This window comes from Myotis nattereri, assembly GCF_964212035.1.
Source record: "Myotis nattereri genome assembly, chromosome: 5".
Lineage (NCBI taxonomy): Eukaryota > Metazoa > Chordata > Mammalia > Chiroptera > Vespertilionidae > Myotis > Myotis nattereri.
This window is the reverse complement of record NC_138080.1, coordinates 48,242,904-48,261,569: the sequence shown is the minus strand read 5'-3', so window position 1 is coordinate 48,261,569 and position 18,666 is coordinate 48,242,904. Positions and strand designations below refer to the sequence as shown.

The following is an 18,666-nucleotide window of genomic DNA, read 5'->3' as shown; positions in this document are numbered from 1 at the left end:
AAGTTGGTGGTCTAGTTTCATTTTCTTGCATATATCTGTCCAATTTTCCCAACACCATTTATTGAAGAGACTATCTTGGCTCCATTGTATGTTCTTGCCTCCTTTGTCAAATATTAATTGAGCATATTGGTTCGGGCCGATTTCTGGGCTCTCTATTCTATTCCATTGATCTATATGCCTATTCTTGTGCCAGTACCAGGCAGTTTTGAGAACAGTGGCTTTGTAATACAACTTGATATCTGGTATTGAGATCCCACCTACTTTGTTCTTTTTCAGGATTGCTGCAGCTATTCGGGGTCTTTTTTTATTCCAGATGAATTTTTGGAGAGTTCGTTCTAGATCTCTGAAGTATGCCGTTGGTATTTTAATGGGAAGTGCATTGAATTTATAGATTGCTTTGGGTAATATGGACATTTTAATGATGTTGATTCTACCAATCCATGAACACGGTATGTTCTTCCATCTGTTTATGTCTTCCTCTATATCTTTTTTCAACGTCCTGTAGTTTTCTGAGTAGAGGTCTTTTACCTCTTTAGTTAAGTTTATTCCTAGGTAGCTTAGTTTTTTTGGTGCGATGGTAAACGGGATTGTTTTTATAATCTCTCTTTCTGAAAGTTCACTATTGGTGTATAGAAATGCCTCAGATTTCTTGGGGTTAATTTTGTATCCTGCTACATTGCCAAATTCATGTATTAAGTCTAGTAGCTTTTTGATGGAGTCTCTAGGGTTTTGTATGTATAATATCATGTCGTCTGCAAATAAGGACAGTTTTAGTTCCTCTTTTCCAATTTGGATGCCTTTTATTTCTTCTTCTTGCCGAATTGCAATGGCTAACACTTCCAATACTATGTTGAACAGGAGTGGTGAGAGGGGGCATCCCTGTCTTGTTCCTGTTCTTAGGGGAAATGGTGTAAGTTTTTGTCCATTGAGAATGATGTTGGCTGTGGGCCTGTCATATATGGCTTTTATTATGTTGAGGTATGATCCTCCTACTCCCACCTTACTGAGAGTTTTTATCAAAAATGGGTGTTGAATTTTGTCAAATGCTTTTTCTGCATCAATTGATATGACCATGTGGTTTTTTTCTTTCAATTTGTTTATGTGATGTATCACGTTTATTGATTTGCGGATATTGTACCATCCTTGCATCCCAGGGATAAATCCTACTTGGTCATGGTGTATGATCTTTCTGATGTACTGCTGGATCCGATTTGCTAAGATTTTGTTGAGGATTTTGGCATCAATGTTCATGAGGGATATTGGCCTGTAATTCTCTTTCATTGTGTTGTCTTTACCTGGTTTTGGTATTAGGGTGATGCTGGCTTCATAGAATGAGCTTGGAAGTGTTCCTTCCTCTTGAATTTTTTGTAGTAGTCTGAGGAGGATAGGTTTTAGTTCTTCCTTGAATGTTTGGTAAAACTCCCCTGTGAAGCCGTCTGGTCCTGGGCTTTTGTTTGCTGGAAGCTTTTTGATGACTGCTTCAATTTCTTCCATAGTTATTGGCCTGTTGAGATTTTTAGATTCTTCCTGATTGAGTTTTGGAATGTTGTATTTTTCTAGGAATATGTCCATTTCCTCCAGGTTGTCTAGTTTGCTGGAGTAGAGCTGTCCATAGTATTTTTTAACAATCATTTGTATTTCTGTGGGGTCTGTTGTTATTTCACCTCTTTCATTTCTGATTTTGTTTATTTGGGTCCTCTCTCTTTGCTTCTTGGTGAGTCTGGCTAGAGGTTTGTCAATCTTGTTTATCCTTTCGAAGAACCAGCTCTTGGTTTCATTGATTTTCTGTATTATTTTTTTGGTCTCTATGTTATTTATTTCTGCTCTAATCTTTATTATCTCCTTCCTTCTGCTCACTCTGGGGTTTTCTTGTTGCTCTCTTTCTAATTCTTTGAGTTGTAGGGTTAGCTGATTTACTACCATTTTTTCTTGTTTTTTGAGATAGGCCTGTAGAGCTATAAACTTCCCTCTCAGGACTGCTTTCATTGTGTCCCATAGGTTTTGGATTGTTGTGTTTTCATTGTCATTCGTTTCCAGGATGTTTTGAATTTCTTCTTTGATTTCATTGGTAACCCAATCAATATTTAATAGCATGCTATTCAGCTTCCAGGTGTTTGAGTATTTTGGGTTGTTTTTATTGTAGTTTATTTCTAATATTATGCCATCGTGGTCTCTGCGAAGATGCTTTTTATGATTTCAATCTTCTTGAATTTGGGGATACTTTGCTTGTGACCCAATATATGGTCTATTTTTGAATATGTGTCATGAGCACTTGAGTAGAATGTATATTCCGTGGCACTGGGGTGAAGTGTTCTGAAGATGTCTATTAAGTCCATCTGATCTAGTGAGTCATTTAGTATTGCTGTATCTTTGCTGATTGTTTGTCTAGAGGACTTATCCAGTGATGACAGTGGTGTATTAAAGTCCCCTACTATGATTGTATTGTTGTCGATCTCTCCTTTGATATCTTCCAGAAGATTTTTTATGTATTTGGGTGCTCCTGCATTGGGTGCATATATGTTTATCAGGGTTATATCTTCTTGTTGTATTGATCCTTTTAGTATTATGAAGTGGCCTTCCGTATCTCTTGTTATGGCCTTCACTTTGAGGTCTATTTTGTCCGATATAAGTATTGCTACCCCAGCTTTCTTTTCTTTTCCATTAGCCTGAAAGATATTTTTCCATCCCTTCACTTTCAGTCTGTGTGAGTCCTTTCTAATGAGGTGGGTCTCTTGTAGACAGCAAATGTATGGGTCATGATTTTTTATCCATTCAGCCACTTGATATCTTTTGGTTGGAGCATTTAGCCCGTTTACATTTAAAGTTATTATTGAAAGGTACTTGTTTGTAGCCATTTCTTTTTGTGTGTGTGTGGCTGTTTTCTTTCTGGGATTTTTATTTCTTCTTTTTACACCAGTCCCTTTAGCATTTCTTGCATTGCTGGCTTGGTGGTGATAAACTCCCTTAGCCTTTTTTTGTCTGTGAAGCTTCTTATTTCCCCTTCAATTTTGAATGATAGCCTTGCTGGATAGAGTATTCTTGGATTCAGTCCTTTGCTTTGCATCACTTTGTAAATTTCCGTCCATTCTTTTCTGGCCTGATGTGTTTCTGTTGAGAAATCATTTGATAATCTAATGGGAGATCCCTTGTATGTAACTTTCCGTCTCACTCTTGCAGCCTGTAAGATTCTCTCTTTGTCCTGAACATTTGCCATGGTAATTATGATGTGTCTTGGTGTGGGTCTTTTCGGGTTCACCTTGCTTGGGACTCTCTGGGCTTGTGTGACTTTTTTCTTCCCCACCTCAGGGAAGTTTTCTGATATTATTTCTTCCAATAGGTTTTCTAATCCTTGTTCCTCTTTCTGTTGTTCTGGCACCCCTATTATTCGTATGTTGTTTCGTTTCATGTTGTCCCAAAGCTCCCTTAGGCTCTCCTCCTGTCTTTTAATTTTTTTCTCCAACTGAAGTACAGTTTGGGTGTGTTTTGCTTCCCTGTCTTCTAATTCACTAATTCGGTCTTCCGCTTCTCCTAGTCTACTGTTGATACTTTCAATGGTGTTCTTTATTGCAGCTATATCGCACTTCATTTCTTCTTGGGTCTTAGTTAAGTTGTCGATTTTTTCATCTGTTTCTTCTTGCTTCTTGGATAAGTTGTCGATTTTTTCCTCCATCCGGTGTATGCACTCTAGGACCCTTATTCTGAATTCTTTTTCTTCATGTTGTATGCCTCTGTATCACTTAGCTGCTTTTCTGGTGAGTCCTCCTTTTCTTTTCTTTGGGGATTTCTTTGTCTACCCATGTTTGATCTCACTGACGTATATAGATTTTGAGTCGTTCAGTGGCTGCTCCCTAGGTGGCAGTGGCTCCTCGGGCTGTGGTTGCTCCTTGGGCGGTTGTGGTAGCAGCTGCTCCTCTGTTGTTAGCGGGTCTTCTGATGGGTGCTGTTCACAGCTGTTGTGGCTCTTCTGGCTGGTGGAGGGAGGCTTCACCCACAGCAGCTGTTCCTCAGACAGAGCGTGTGGAGATCAGGAGGCCGCTGTTGCTTGGATCTGCTGCGTTGATTTAAAGGCACAAAATACAACACAACAAGGCACAACGTACCAGGCACTGAACACAAATGAATTACGGTATTAATAACCCCAAATAAAGATGGCCACCCAAGCTAAGAGAGTTGGGGGGTAAGGAAGAAAGAAGAGAAAAAGATAGAGAGAAAAACAGAAAAAAGAGAAAAAAAAAGAAGAAGAAAAAGAGAAAAAAAAAAAGAAAAATAGAATGAAGTAGAAGAGGGGAGGAGACTATTCATATGAGGAGAAAACTCCGATAGAACCGCCACTAATCCCAACAAATTCCAGCAACAGATCTCTGGAGTGAATACAAACTACAAACAGCCAATAATATCAAGTGAGGCAAGGGAAAGCAGAAGCACAAAAATAACTGGCCGGGGGTGGGGTGGGGAGGGGGAATGGGAGACAGAAAAAGAAAAAGAAAAAGCAGAACAACCTCACATACAATCCTTAAAGAAAAGAAAAGAAAAAAAAAACACAATATACTCAACAATCGAGCAAGCAACAACAGAACAATAGAGAAAAGGAGAGAATAAAAAGTTTGGATAGTGAAGAAAGATAAGGGAGAGGTGGATAAGGATTTAGAGCAGGTGATTGAAAAAGGGATATATAAGTAGGGTGAAATTTAGACAGGGCGTATGAAGAATAGGAAAAATCTAAAGCAGGAATAGGGTAAGAGAAACAGGACAGCAAAAGGGGAAAAGTGGGGAAGAGAGTTTTAGCACAGCAGCACAATTGAGGTAGAGGAAAATGATGCTAAAGGAGCGATGAAAATAGAATGGAGAACCTTAGTCCCAAAATAAAATAAAGAGAAAATAAAATGACACTTTAAAAAAAAATGGTAAAATGGCAGCAGTAATAATACTGGTTAAAAATAAAAATGTAGTAATTAAAAGGGTAATATCAGGTGATGAAAAAAGAAAATAAATGGTTTCTTAGTTAAAAGGTGAAACAATTAAAAAAAAATAATTAAAAAAAAAATGGGCTGTAATGAAGGTGCTTCAGATCTTCTGCTCCTCTTTTTGGCACACCAGGTATTCAGGAGAATGTTGAATTTTCCTCTGATACACTGTTCCTCTGTGTTGTAAGCCACAGTCCTGATTTTAAGGCAGGCTACATTGGTTTCCCAGACAGCCCTTATCTGTATTTACAGAAGAGTCAGTTCATGGCTCTGCCTCTGGGTGGCAGTGCGTCGGGATTGACCTCCGAGGGTATAGGACCTCTCTGACCAGGTGTTCTCTATTGTACCGGAAGCTGGTTTGGGAATGTCCTCCGCCCAGAGCTGGTTTTCCAGTAGTCACTCCCCGCTCTGTTTCCCAGGCTCCCCCAAAACAGCCTTCCCTTACAAGCTCTGTGACTGACCCCAACTGGGTAGTCCCTTGCACTGGGTTCAACAATCAAACGCACAGATTTAAGAGCCTGGGAAGTTGTGCGTACTCGCAACGCTTCACCTTCCAAATCTGCGCGAAGTCTCTGCGCGCGCTCTGGCTCCTGGCACCAAGTAGCCGGCAAACTGGCATAATCTGAGGCTGCCCGTTTGTGTCCCGTCCAACTGTGGGCTTATTTATAGCGTTCCCTTCTGCCAGCAGCCCTGGGGGTGCCCTTCCACACTCGTGGGTCACGCTGGCTCCAACGGCCGCGGTCTTTGTGGGGCGCAGAGCCCCCACCCCCCTGCGCGCGTTCCACTCTCCAACCTAAACTGCAAACCGCACCTTTGGGGAAAGTCTAACCTTTCTGTGGGGAGAAGCCGAGTTCCTCTGAGTTCACGTAGTCGCGCTGCTTGAGAGCCGTTGTTGCCGGGTTAGTAGCTGGTCTCTGGATGCCGGCGACAGTCACCCAAGATGGCACGGTCTCCGCGGCTGTGCCGGCGCACCTGGAGAGGTTTCAGCCTCAGCCTCTAACCGTTCCCTTTATCTAGGATTTCTCTGTCTTTCCTGGCTGCAGACTGTCTCAGCTGAATCTCCTCTGCTTATTCGGGCTGTATGCTACCCATTTCAGCTGCCCGCCCTTATCTGCTCCGGGACAAGGCACCGACACGTCTGTCTAAACCTCCGCCATTTTCTCTCCCCAAAAATAAGCAACTTTTGTGTTCAAAATCCTATATTTATAAGAAATCTTACTCAGGAATATTGAGAATTATAAAAATACAACTTTTACAATTTGTGACTTCTAATGATACTATCAAATAAACAAATAGTTTAGCTGCCAATGCTTGTTCTAAAGCTGTATTTCAATACAATTAACTTTAAAATCCCATTCTTTTCAATGATGCGTAAAATGTTCTGTGTTTATTAACGAAATCTTTATGCCCAAGAAGAATAGGCTATTTCAAGAAATGAAGGGAACATTGTTAATTATTCCCCGCATTTTACTGTTTTGTTCATTTTAAAGTAGTTTGTTGAATTCACTTCACTATTTTTATGTACATGTTCTGTCTCAGAGATTGTGACCTCTTTAATAGCTATTTACATTATTGTGCAACTGAAGCTCTCTTTGCTCATTTTTCCTTCTCTTTCTTTTTAACATGCTGCAGTAGCTAACATATTATGGAGAGAAGAAGGTACTAAATTCTATTATTTCTTATATTGTTGTAATTATTTTGCTTAATCTTTTGGTATATATGTTGACTATCAGTTTTAATAACCAGTTTTTATTTTGAGCCAATATTTTTATTTGATTATATTTCAACATTTTTGTTTAAACTTCTACCATTAAATATATTACTACCGCTCATCAGCATGAATCATAATTGATATACAGCCAGGAAATTAAATTACAATATATTGAAATACTTTTAAGAGTATAAAATTAAGTTAAAAAAACTTTAGTTAAACATAATTTACATAATAAGCCTTCATTAGGTTAGGAAAAGAACAAATATAAAAACTGTTGCCTTATCTAGGGAATATAATAAATTATTTAACAAAATGGGTTATAAACTTGAGGGACCTGGATTCAAATTCAGTCTCCATCACTAGAGCCTTTTTATGAAATAATATTCTTATTTCAAAAATGAGGATATTTATCAATACTCATAGGATTGTTATCAGTTTTTTAAATGTAGTCCACATTCAATAAATGGTATCTATTATCATTTGTTATTATTGTTGTTTTTATTATTTTTTACTTAATCACAAAGGCTGGAAAGTGTTAGACCAGGTACTCAAATAGCCCATCAATGTGTTTTAATTCTATTCTAAGGAGAAAAATATCTGTACCCACATAACACTCCAGGTAAACAATGGCCCAAGTTATTGTCTTCACAGTCCATCCAAAGCAAACTTTCTATTCCCCAATTACAGCTTCCCACATGAGCTGGAGACACTGCTACCTTTGAAGGCCATGAATCATAAGATTCAAATAATTTTGAAAGATATTTATTTCAATTTTGTTCTCAAAGATGAAGATACTACCTCCCTCCTTTTTTGAGATAACATCATTCATATAATAAAAATGTAATATGCTAATTAGACCGGACAGCCTAATGACCTTCCGGATGAAGCCGCAGCTGCAAGGGCTGAGGCAAGCTGCCATGGCTATGAGGGCTGAGCCCCTTGCATAAATTTTGTGCATCAGGCCTCTAATATATATATATATTGTAGTGTGTGTGTGTGTGTGTGTGTGTGTGTGTGTCAGATGGCACCTACTTCCTAAATTACAGTTGCCCAATAAATAGCTTGACACAGTCATTCCTCAAAGCTTTATAGGAAGAATGAAAGAGTAAGTCTTATTTTAAATGAACATAATATAAGAGTCTTATTGCAGTGCAATGCTGGGATACTACTGTGTGTGTGAAAAGATTTTTAGCTCCAAAGGTATAGATGCAAAAAGGTACGAGCATTCATGAACCAAAAGTCTACTTCTGCCTAGTTATCAATGTGAGAAATGCAATTGTGTACAATCTATTCTTGCCTATATTTTTCTTTAGCTAAAAAAAAGAATTCTTCTAAATGTCAACAAAAGATAAGTTTAGGATAATTTGAATGTGAAAAGATTAATATTGACTATAATTTATATGCTAAAGTAATGTAAAATTAAGTCAGAAGAAGGCAATAATCACAAGTTCTCGCTGCATTGTAGAATTATAATTTGCTATTGACTATAACTTAAATGCTAAAGTAATGTAAAATTAAGTCAGAGAAAGGCAATTAACACCAAAAAATCTACTTTGTTATTGACTTAAATATTCATCTAGTGATCAGAAATTAGCCAAATTTTATTGTTAGTATAAATTACATAAAATATTTTCTATATATAATAAATAGCATAGTGGTATTATCACAATACACTATCATTATTGAGCAGCTATCATCAAAGTATTGAGACAGGAATGCACATTCCACCCATTATCTATTCCATGTGTTCAAAGGTGCATTATTGATTAGAAAATCCCCTGGAAAATAATTCTCTCTTATGAGACTGCAGGTAATTCTTGCTTATGTCCTCTTTCTGTATCGAAAGAATAACAAAGCAAAAAGAAAGCTCACAAGGAACCAACAAATATGGATTACATTCTAGAGCACAGTACTCTATTAGATTAACAATCGACCTGTAAAAGACAAAGCACATATGTCTGACTTCACCAGGGGATGGAAAACGGAAAAGAAAAACAGCCTGCACATGTTCCCAATCTTTACTGTGACTAGAGCCATGAAGCTTTCACTCGAGTCAAGAACTTTTGTAATATACTACAATAAAAAGTAGCAATGAGGAGAGAATTGTAATTAAAACCTACATGGTTATCAAATTCCTTGGGACACAGGACCCTGTTACATTTTCCAATATGACTGAGAACACATAAACTTATGTCTATGTGGGTCATTTTTATCCACTTATGTTTATCATATTAGAATTTAATACAGAAAAATTTAAGTGGGTATTTATTAATGTATTAAAAGTAATTATAATAAGCCCATTACATGTAGCCATAAATAGCACATTATTTTTAAAGCTATGTATTCATCAAAACAATGAGGGGACTCATATTTTTCAAATCTTTTAAGTGTCTGATTGAATAAGAAATGCTAGCTTCCTATATCTACTTCTGCAGTGGATTATTGGGACATCACTTTTGACATCATGTGTCTTATAGCCTGTTCAAAAGTTCACTCTACTTCTGGGAGAATCTAACTTGGGAAACGGAGAGGAAAACACACACCAAAAAAGCCCACAAATGACATCTTAGTATTATTATGAAAACAGCTATAACTTTGTAGTCCCACTGAAAGGATCAACTTTGAGACCTGCTCAAAGAAAATAAATTTGAACGTTTAGCAGTTCATGGATTCACAGAATTTAACATCATGGAAAACTGAAATTTAGCAGTATATCTCACAGTATAGATTTGAGGAAATCATGAGGACAGTAATCATATTCAGGTTATGCACATTTCACCCTTTGTTTTTCCGCCCACTAATGTTTCAAAGAAGAGATAATGTCAGTTATAAAAAAAAGTGATAGTTTTTGTTTCTTGAAATCTTACTATGTCTCAGTCACTCTGCTAAATGTTTTAATTTATCTCGTTACAATTTAGAACTCTGCTAAATGTTTCAATTTCTCTATCTCATTATATTCTTACAACATCTTTATGATATAAGTATAGTTAATACCTTCAAATTTTAAGATAAGGTAATTGTGACATGACTGAATAACTCTACCTCTATTCAGCACAACCAAGAGTTGGTTCTATAACTATGATTTGCCTTAGAGCTGTCTGAATCCAGAGAATGGAGTTGATCTATCTGTTACAGTCTCCCATCCCTTCTCAAAAAAAAAGGTTAGAACATAGAAACTATAGTTATAATGAGTATATGCAAATATGTTGTTACTCCTTTACAAATAAATCTAATGAATGCCCCAAAAGAAAATCTGAATTTGTCTTCAATTATCAACATTTCCATCATCAGGTAATTTATATTGTTCTGTCCCCACTATATTCATAATAAATGTACATATGTACAACATTATAGCAGCAAATTTAAAAAGAAACACATCTGCATCATATATTCATATTATAAATTCTGCTGCCAAATACTAAATAGAACTTTTTGATGAACAAAATATGTCTAGCAAAAAAAGGCAAAATAGACCTCTTGTGGGTAAGGAGGGAGGGACTCAAAGATGACTCTAAAAGATAGGTAAAGTTTTATTCCAAGTCAGAGTAATTGATACATAATTGTTCACTTTACAATTATTATTTTTAGTAATATACTTATATATGGTATTTTGTTGGCATAACTATTTCATACACACCAATGAATTACATTTCACTGAAAACAATAAAATGCAAAAACAAACTAAACCTTACATAATGATGTCTGTGTTTCTTCAATAACCTAAAAAGTAGTTTATGCTTGGTAAAAATGCTGATGTGTAATTCATATTTTAAAAAGAAAGAAAATGGTCTCTCAGAATGGAAGGGTGATTTGGATGGATTAAGTGGGTTTTAGAGGAAAATACAGCTCAGAAATTTCATCAGTGCAAGAATAAAGTGGAATCCCACTGATTGTATTGTGTACAGAATATGGTAAAATAATAAAAGGCAGGAAGTTTTCCAAGAAAGTTTACAAACAAACTAGGCATAGAGTAGTGCCAGGTTCAGTCATCTTCACATTCCTGATGGTGGAGTACAATTTTTAAGCAGCTAAAGGAGGGCAGAGTCACGTTCATTCAAAAATGTTCTGTGGCCCATAACCCATGAACATAGACACTAGTACAGTGAAGGCCTGGGGAGGAGGTGGGAGTGGGTTGGAGGGGATTATTTGGGGGAGGGGTAGAGGGGATGTCTGTAATACTTTCAACAATAAATATACATTTTAAAAACATAAAAAATTATGGACTTTGTAATAATCATTGAGTATAGTATGTAACAGACATCTGACCATCAGACACCACATTACTATTTGGTTATGTTTATAGGTTTCAACAACAATTAATACCTAAATGACTAAATTGATAGTCATTGATATATAGCACACATCAATCTTAGGTTAATGTTCACTGGAAGCTTACTAATACAAATAAACATTTTTTTACATTAAAACTAACTTTTTAAAATTGTATTAATTGGGCTTGGAATTTATAATCCTTTATGCACAACTATTATTACAAAGAATAGCTGACAACTACTAAATTATATATATTTTAAAATATGACTTAAATTTAGTTTTTGCCTCTTCTGCTATTTAGGACTGTCCCATCGTAATGTAGTACTCTCTGGACTTAAAATGGTTAATTATCTGATAAAGATTGCACATATTAAAATATAAGTAGTTTGAAATATTTATAAAACAATAAAGATGTGTCATAACAATCTGGAATCATTTAATATATATATAATATAATATATATATATATATATATATATATATATATATATATATATATAATTTCATGTGCCAAAAGACAATTATAAACACCATGACAAATAAAGTCATAATTATGTTTGAATGCATTTTACTCTAAATTATACTAATAGGTGGACATGTGATATGTGGATAGAATTGGTGACTCTTTAAACTAAGAACATTTAATAAGAATAAATATGTCTTGAGATCAACAAACGGACAATTTTACAATTTAATGCACTTTTATTGTGATCCTCAGGCTTGACTTAATAGGCCTTGCAGATATTCTCAATTAAAATAAAAATGCTTAGGAACTTTTTGTACTTAAGGAAAGTACCTTTCTCTGTATAGATACTTTTAGATTTTAAGTATTTTAAGCAACAGTGGTTTGGCTTTTCAAAGAACACATGCTATCGCTGAGTCATGTAAGGTGTAATTAGACTGAATAAAGGTGATTATGGAAACCAATACAGCTGGGAAAGGACGCTACTCAGCTGAGGATCTGAAAAGGAAGGACTACATGCAGTTAGGCCTGGACAAGCGGGAAAAAGGCAGAAGCAGAGGAAAGGGAGAGAGCAGGTGTGCGGGACTATGCAGACGCTGCCAGGTGCAGGCTTCGGTTAGCCCCACCTGCAATCCAGTATTTCATTGTAGTGTCCTGCACCGGTTAGGTTTGGATTTATAAAGTGATATAAAATCTAACATGCCACACACTTAGATCTGCAGTGTGAAAAAATAAAAGTATGCTTTAAATTAGTACACTGAAGTTTTTTCTGAAACCAAAAATTAATTCAAGTTTTAAAGTATAGAAATAGGTCCAAACACTGCTAGTATAAAAAATGACATATAAGACCTCTATGTAGGATTATATTTATAAAAATTTGTTCATTTTCTGAAACCTCAAAGTCTTATTCTTTTTGTTTCTATAAATTGGTATATAAAGGAAATTCCTACAAATAATGCAATTTTATTTTCACTAGGGAATTCTAATAAAAGTACTAGGATAAATAGAATTCTTCAAATGTATTTTTTTCCCTTAACAACTACATTAACTAGAGTTGTATTTCAGAACGCACTGAACTGCAGATTGGGGAGAATAAGCTAGAATGTCTGCCTAATATCACAAAGTTGCTTGGGAGTTTGGTGAAGGTCACACAGGGTTTGCTTTACTAACATTACATGACTTTGCAGATTGATCTGTCAGCAATATGAGGGGCACTGAGTATTGGTTGTAATGTTTTCTAATAATTTCATTTTGAGCTTTTAAATGTGTTTTTATTTCTAAGGTCTGGGAATTGGAAACATGTTCTATGTTTTCTATGAAGATGGGATCAAAGTGATACAACCCATAGAGTGTGAATTTCAGAGGCACATTAAGCCTAGTGAAAAGCTCCTTGGATTTCAGGCAAGTATTTTAATAATTTCTTTGCATTTTTAGGTAGCAGTTTTGTTAAGTAGAATTATGTTTTGAAAATACAATGAAATATAGACATATGAGATGTGTTGGAGGAAAATATTAAAATTATGATATTGGCTGTTATTAATGGAGGTTTTATATTTGAGGAAAAAATAATATATTATATGCTGCCAATTATTTATTTGTAATTAAAATAAAGGTGATAAGAGTGAAATACCAACATTGAATGTAACATAATAACTTCACCTGCTCTTTAATTTAGAACATCTCTCGTTTCGGGAGACAATGTGTACTTTGACAAAATGGAAGAAAATAGATATAATCCAGTGGGAATTGGGGGCTAGTCATTGCTTTATAAATCCAGGTTCCCTTTTGCTCTTATCTCATTTTACTGAGGTCTCCATGAAATGAGTAATTTAGAATTACATGGGAAATATCAATTTACTTATTTATGTGTACCTTATATAATTGTACATATTTTAAGGGCAATGTTTTGCAAGAATAAAAAATTATGTATCTCCACATAAATATGTGTGTACCAAAATATGTAACACTAAAGGTATCTGTTACCATATGTTCCCACACAAGTTCAGACATACACAAAACACCCAAAATTAGATACATTATTGGAAGATCTCATCATGTAACCCTCTCTTGATACTCATTTTTAAGGTTGGCATGGCCCTGAGATATGAATAAAAATAGATATCAATGCCATAGTTTACAGCTTTTATTTTCAACTCTTATTTCCAGCCTACTAGTAGTCAGTGTTGTTGTTGTATATTTATATATGACAGTGGGCAAAAGCAGGTTTGCAGTTATAACACAAGTAAATAACACAATAATTAATGAATAATAATAAAAAAATAAACTCTGTGTTCTATGTACTCACAACAGTAAACCTAATTTTGCCAACATCTGTATGGAGATAATAATTTACACTTTAAAGCCATGCCCCTAGAATGAGAAGAAAAAAATTACCAGAGTGGGATAAGATAGGTCAGCTTGCCTCCAGATATTCTGTAAGGACAAAGTAATCTCAATTTCAATAAAGGAAATAATTTAACTCAATATGTCTGTGATGGCTTAAAACAAATGAAACCATGTGTAATTTAAAGATATTTTAATTATAGGTTAAATTCTGAATAGCATTGTTACCATATTTAAGCTATAGTTTACAAGTAAGAAAACATTTAAAATTATACATGCAAATTTTTTTGTTTTATCATATAATATCACTACTAAATAAATCCACTTTGAATAAGGTATGTGTGTGCATATGTGTATAAATAAATAGATAAATAAAAATATTTTCTTCTGATAATGTAAGTCATTCAATTTTATACCACATACATATTTTTTAAAAAACATTATAGAAATCTGGGCTAACACACAGGTATGAAAAATTTGGCATCAAATTATTATTTAAATAAAAGCAAAATAATTTGACAGGAGATTTTCTCTCTGATTCCTACAGGATCAACAGTTTTGTAGCTAACTGATACTGATGTGTTGTTTACATCACAGAGGTTGAAACATCAGTTGCTAATACTAATAAAATAATCTGAGAAATCCATATTTTCATCATAAAACTGTCACCTCATGAATTTGATTTACAAATATAGAGGTGCCCTAACAGGTTTGGCTCAGTGGATGGAGCGTCGGCCTGCGGACTCAAGGGTCCTAGGTTCGATTCTGGTCAAGAACATGTACCTTGGTTGCGGGCACATACCCAGTAGGGAGTGTGCAGGAGGCAGCTGATCGATGTTTCTCTCTTATCGATGTTTCAAACTCTCTATCCCTGTCCCTTCTTCTCTGTAAAAATCAATAAAATATATTAAAAATATATATAGAGAGAGGCAAGAATTTTCTTCCTGCATTACCTGTGTGCCGTTCCACACAGGTTCAGCACACAGTAAATGGTTCAACACAATTTGACTCATGTCTTAAAGAATGTGCTTTTTTGGAACATTTTTCAATGGCTGTAGATTAATTGATTTTGCTATTTGGAATTTATATATATACTAGAGGCCCAGTGCACAAAAATTTGTGCACTCGGGGGGGAAGTGGGGGTCCCTCAGCCCGGCGTGTGCCCTCTCGCAGGCTGGGAACCCTCGGGAGATAACGACCTGCTGGCTTAGGCCTGCTCCCGGGTGGCAGAGGGCAGGCCCAGTCCCTAGGTGTAGCCCCTGGTCGGGCTCAGAGCAGGGCCGACTGGGGAGTTGGGGCACCGCTCCCTGTCATGCACAGAGCAGGGCGGTTCAGGAGGTTGGGATGCCACCCTCAGTCATGCTCAGAGGAGGGCCTATTGGGGGGTTGGGGCACCGCCCCCTGTTACACTCAAGGCAGGGTCGATAGGGAGGTTGTGGCCCCACCCCCTGTCACGCACAGAGCAGGGCCCATCAGGGGGGTTGGGGTTCCGTACCCTGTCACGCACAGAGCAGGGTCGATCAGGGGGTTGGGGAGCTCCCCCCGTCACACACAGAGCAGGGCCCATCAGGGGTTGAGGAGCTCCCCCCTGACACAGAGTAGTGGCGATAGGGGAGTTGGGGCACCATCCCCTGTCACACACAGAGCAGGGCAGATCGGGGGTTGGGGCGCCACCCTCTATCACCCTCAGGGCAGGGCCGATCAGGGGGTTGGGGCGCCGCCACTGTCACACTCAAGGCAGGGCCGATGGGGAGATTATAGCTCTACCCCGTCACACACAGAGTAGGGCCCATGGGGGGGGGGGGGGGGTTGGGGCGCCGCCCTCTATCACCCACAGAGCAGGGCCAATCAGGGGGTTGGGACACTGCCACTGTCACACTCAAGGCAGGGCCGATGGGGAGGTTATGGCTCTACCCCGTCACACACAGAGCAGGGCCCGTGGGGGTGGGGGGTGGGTTGGAGCGCTGCACCCTGTCACACACAGAGCAAGGCCGATCAGGGGGTTGGGGAGCTCCCCCATATCAGGCACAGAGCAGGGCTGATCAGGAGGTTGGGGCCCCTTCCCCTGTCAGGAACAGAGCAGGGCCGATAGGGAGGTTGTGGCCCCACCCCCAGTCACACACAGAGCCGCAGGGCGATCAGGGGGTTTGGGTGCTGCCCCCTGTCACGCTGATCCTGGTGCTGGGAGGCATATTACCCTTTTACTATATAGAATAGAGGCCTGGTGCACGGGTGGGGGCTGGCTGGTGTGCCCTGAAGGGTGTCCTGGATCAGGGTGGGGGTCCCCACTGGGATGCCTGGCCAGCCTGGGTGAGGGGCTGATGGCTGTTTGCAGCTGGTCACACACCCTTAAGGGTGGGGGTCCTCACTGGGGTGCCTGGCCAGCCTGGGTGAGGGGATGATGGCTGTTTGCAGCTGGTCACACACCCTTCAGGGTGGGGGTCCCCACTGGGGTGCCTTGCCAGCCTGGGTGAGGGGATGATGGCTGTTTGCAGCTGGTCACACACCCTTCAGGGTGGGGGTCCCCACTGGGGTGCCTGTCCAGTCTGGGTGAGGGGCTGAGGGCTGTTTTCAGGCTGGCAGGTGACGGAACCTCCCAACTGCTCCTTTTTTTCTTTTTTTCTTTTTTTTTTATTCTGGGCCAGCTTTAGCTCTGAGGCTCCAGCTCTTAGGCCTCCGCTCCTGAAAACAGGTATCTGGTTTGTTTCGGTTCTATAATCGAAACTCTGTATCAACTCCAGCTCTGAGATCCCGGGCTCGCTGAAAGCAGGTTTCTGGGGTTTTGTTTACCTTCTATATTCGTTACAATGTTTTTTAAACTGCAGGCTCAGAGGCCTGCAGCGGCAGGCGGGGAACGTTGGAGTCCTCCGTCACTGAAGCAAGCAAGCCTCATGATAGTTTCAAGCTGCCTGGCTGCTGGCCACCATCTTGGCTGGCAGTTAATTTGCATATCTCGCTGATTAGCCAATGGGAAGGGTAGCGGTCGTACGCCAATTACTATGTTTCTCTTTTATTAGATAGGATGGCTAATATGCTAAGTGTCCATCCAGGTAATGACATCACATAGCAATGCCTGGCTTCCTCTCCCTAGCAACTAGCCTCCTTGCAATTTCTTCAGCCAGGAACATGACTTGCTGTATACCCAGGTGCAAACATTTTACACTTTAACGAAATGTGAAGCATTTCCCAGTGCCTCATCTCATTTGATCCTCACAGAAGTCCTGGAGAAGGTAGACAGGAGACTCGGTGGCATCCTATTTTCTTTTTCTTTTTTTGACTTTTAATTTCTTTATTGATTAAGGTATTACATATGTGTCCTTAGCCTGCCAATACCCACCACTCATGCCCTCACCCCCCTGTTGTCTGTGCCCATTGGTTATGCTTATATGCATGCATAGAAGTCCTTTGGTTGATTCCCCCCCCCCTTCCCCCACCCTCCCCTACCTTCCCTCTGAGTTTTGACATTCTGATCGATCTGTCTCTGGATCTTCACTGTCTCTGGATCTCTTATTCATCAGTGTATGTTGTTCATTATATTCCATAAATGAGTGAGATCATGTGATATTTGCTTTTCATTAGCCTGAAAACAGAGATTTAGAAACTTGACCTAACTGAAAAGAAGTAAGAAAGGGTGGACCTTGAAAATGACTTCATGTTTTCTCACTGTGCAGAGTATAGTCAAACACTGCTGCAGTTAAATATTTTACCCTTTGCTCTCCCTCAGTGATCTACAACAATAATCTGCTTCATGTTGATATTTACTGCTGTGTTGCTGACAATTATCTGAAAGAGAAGTTGGGGTGCTTCACTGGGCTGGAAAAAGTTTAGCTAAGTCAGAAAGAAGGTCTAATTAAGCAAGTTTATTCTATATATATAAAAGGCTAAGTTGACTTGCACATGCATGATACATATGAAGCTCTCACTGGCACCAATCGCACGCATGTGTTTCGATCTGTCATTGTCAATTGTAAATTATAATTTGACACTTTTATTAAAGAGAAAGGGGAAATAGGAATATTAAAATATTTCTTCTAATTAATTTCCTTTCAATATGCACAAATTTGTACACCAGGCCACTAGTATAAAAATAATAAAGCAAGCAAAAACTTGATGTGACAGTGTGATATGTCTGGACAAAAGGGATGTGAAGTTTATATAACTGAATGTTTTTCTCTTTAAAACCTTTGGAAACACAGACTTCCTCATAAAACATTTACAGTAGAAACTATATAGGTTTATGTTGATTTACCTATCTCTACATATCTGATATATATAAAAATTTATATATACATAAATAGATATAAGTTATGTATACATTTCTATTTAAAAAGTTGAATAGGAGGTAGAAACCAAGCACCAGTGTTAATCTCTTTCTTTCTTTCTTTTTTAAAAATATTTTTTATTGATTTTCCACAGAGAGGAAGGGAGAGAGATAGTTAGAAACATCGATGAGAGAGAAACATCGACCAGCTGCCTCCTGCACATCCCCCACTGGGGACGTGCCCGCAACCCAGGTACATGCCCTTGACCGGAATCGAACTTGGGACCTTTCAGTCCACAGGCCGACGCTCTATCCACTGAGCCAAACCGGTTTCGGCCAGTGTTAATCTCTTTCAATCTGAGAACCTTTAATCCACAATTGTACATCTGCAGTGACAAAACAGGGATAATTAGTTATTTAAGAACTAATTTACTGCATCAGATTTTGCATGTCATTTCTTCGGGAAATCTTATGATCATTTTATATATGGAATTATGCAGAAATGAATATTATAAAATAAAAAGATATGTAAGAACAGAAAAGTAGCATTCTTATACTGTATAAAACAAAACTTTACTAACATTTCTATACTCTATGGAAGAGGTAAGAAAAATCAGGTATTTTTTAAAAGAGAACAATAATTAAATAT

At 38.1% G+C, this 18,666-nt stretch overlaps 1 protein-coding gene across 2 annotated transcripts in view; it reads left to right on the top strand.

Moving 5' to 3' along the window:
- FSTL5 (follistatin like 5) overlaps positions 1-18,666 on the top strand; it is a 594,131-nt gene that overhangs the window by 504,433 nt on the left and 71,032 nt on the right. For both annotated transcript variants that reach the window (XM_081091744.1, XM_081091745.1), the window contains exons 11-12: positions 6,597-6,623; positions 12,696-12,814. In XM_081091744.1, the coding sequence (XP_080947870.1) occupies positions 6,597-6,623; positions 12,696-12,814 (146 nt within the window). The remainder of the gene's footprint in view (positions 1-6,596; positions 6,624-12,695; positions 12,815-18,666) is intronic.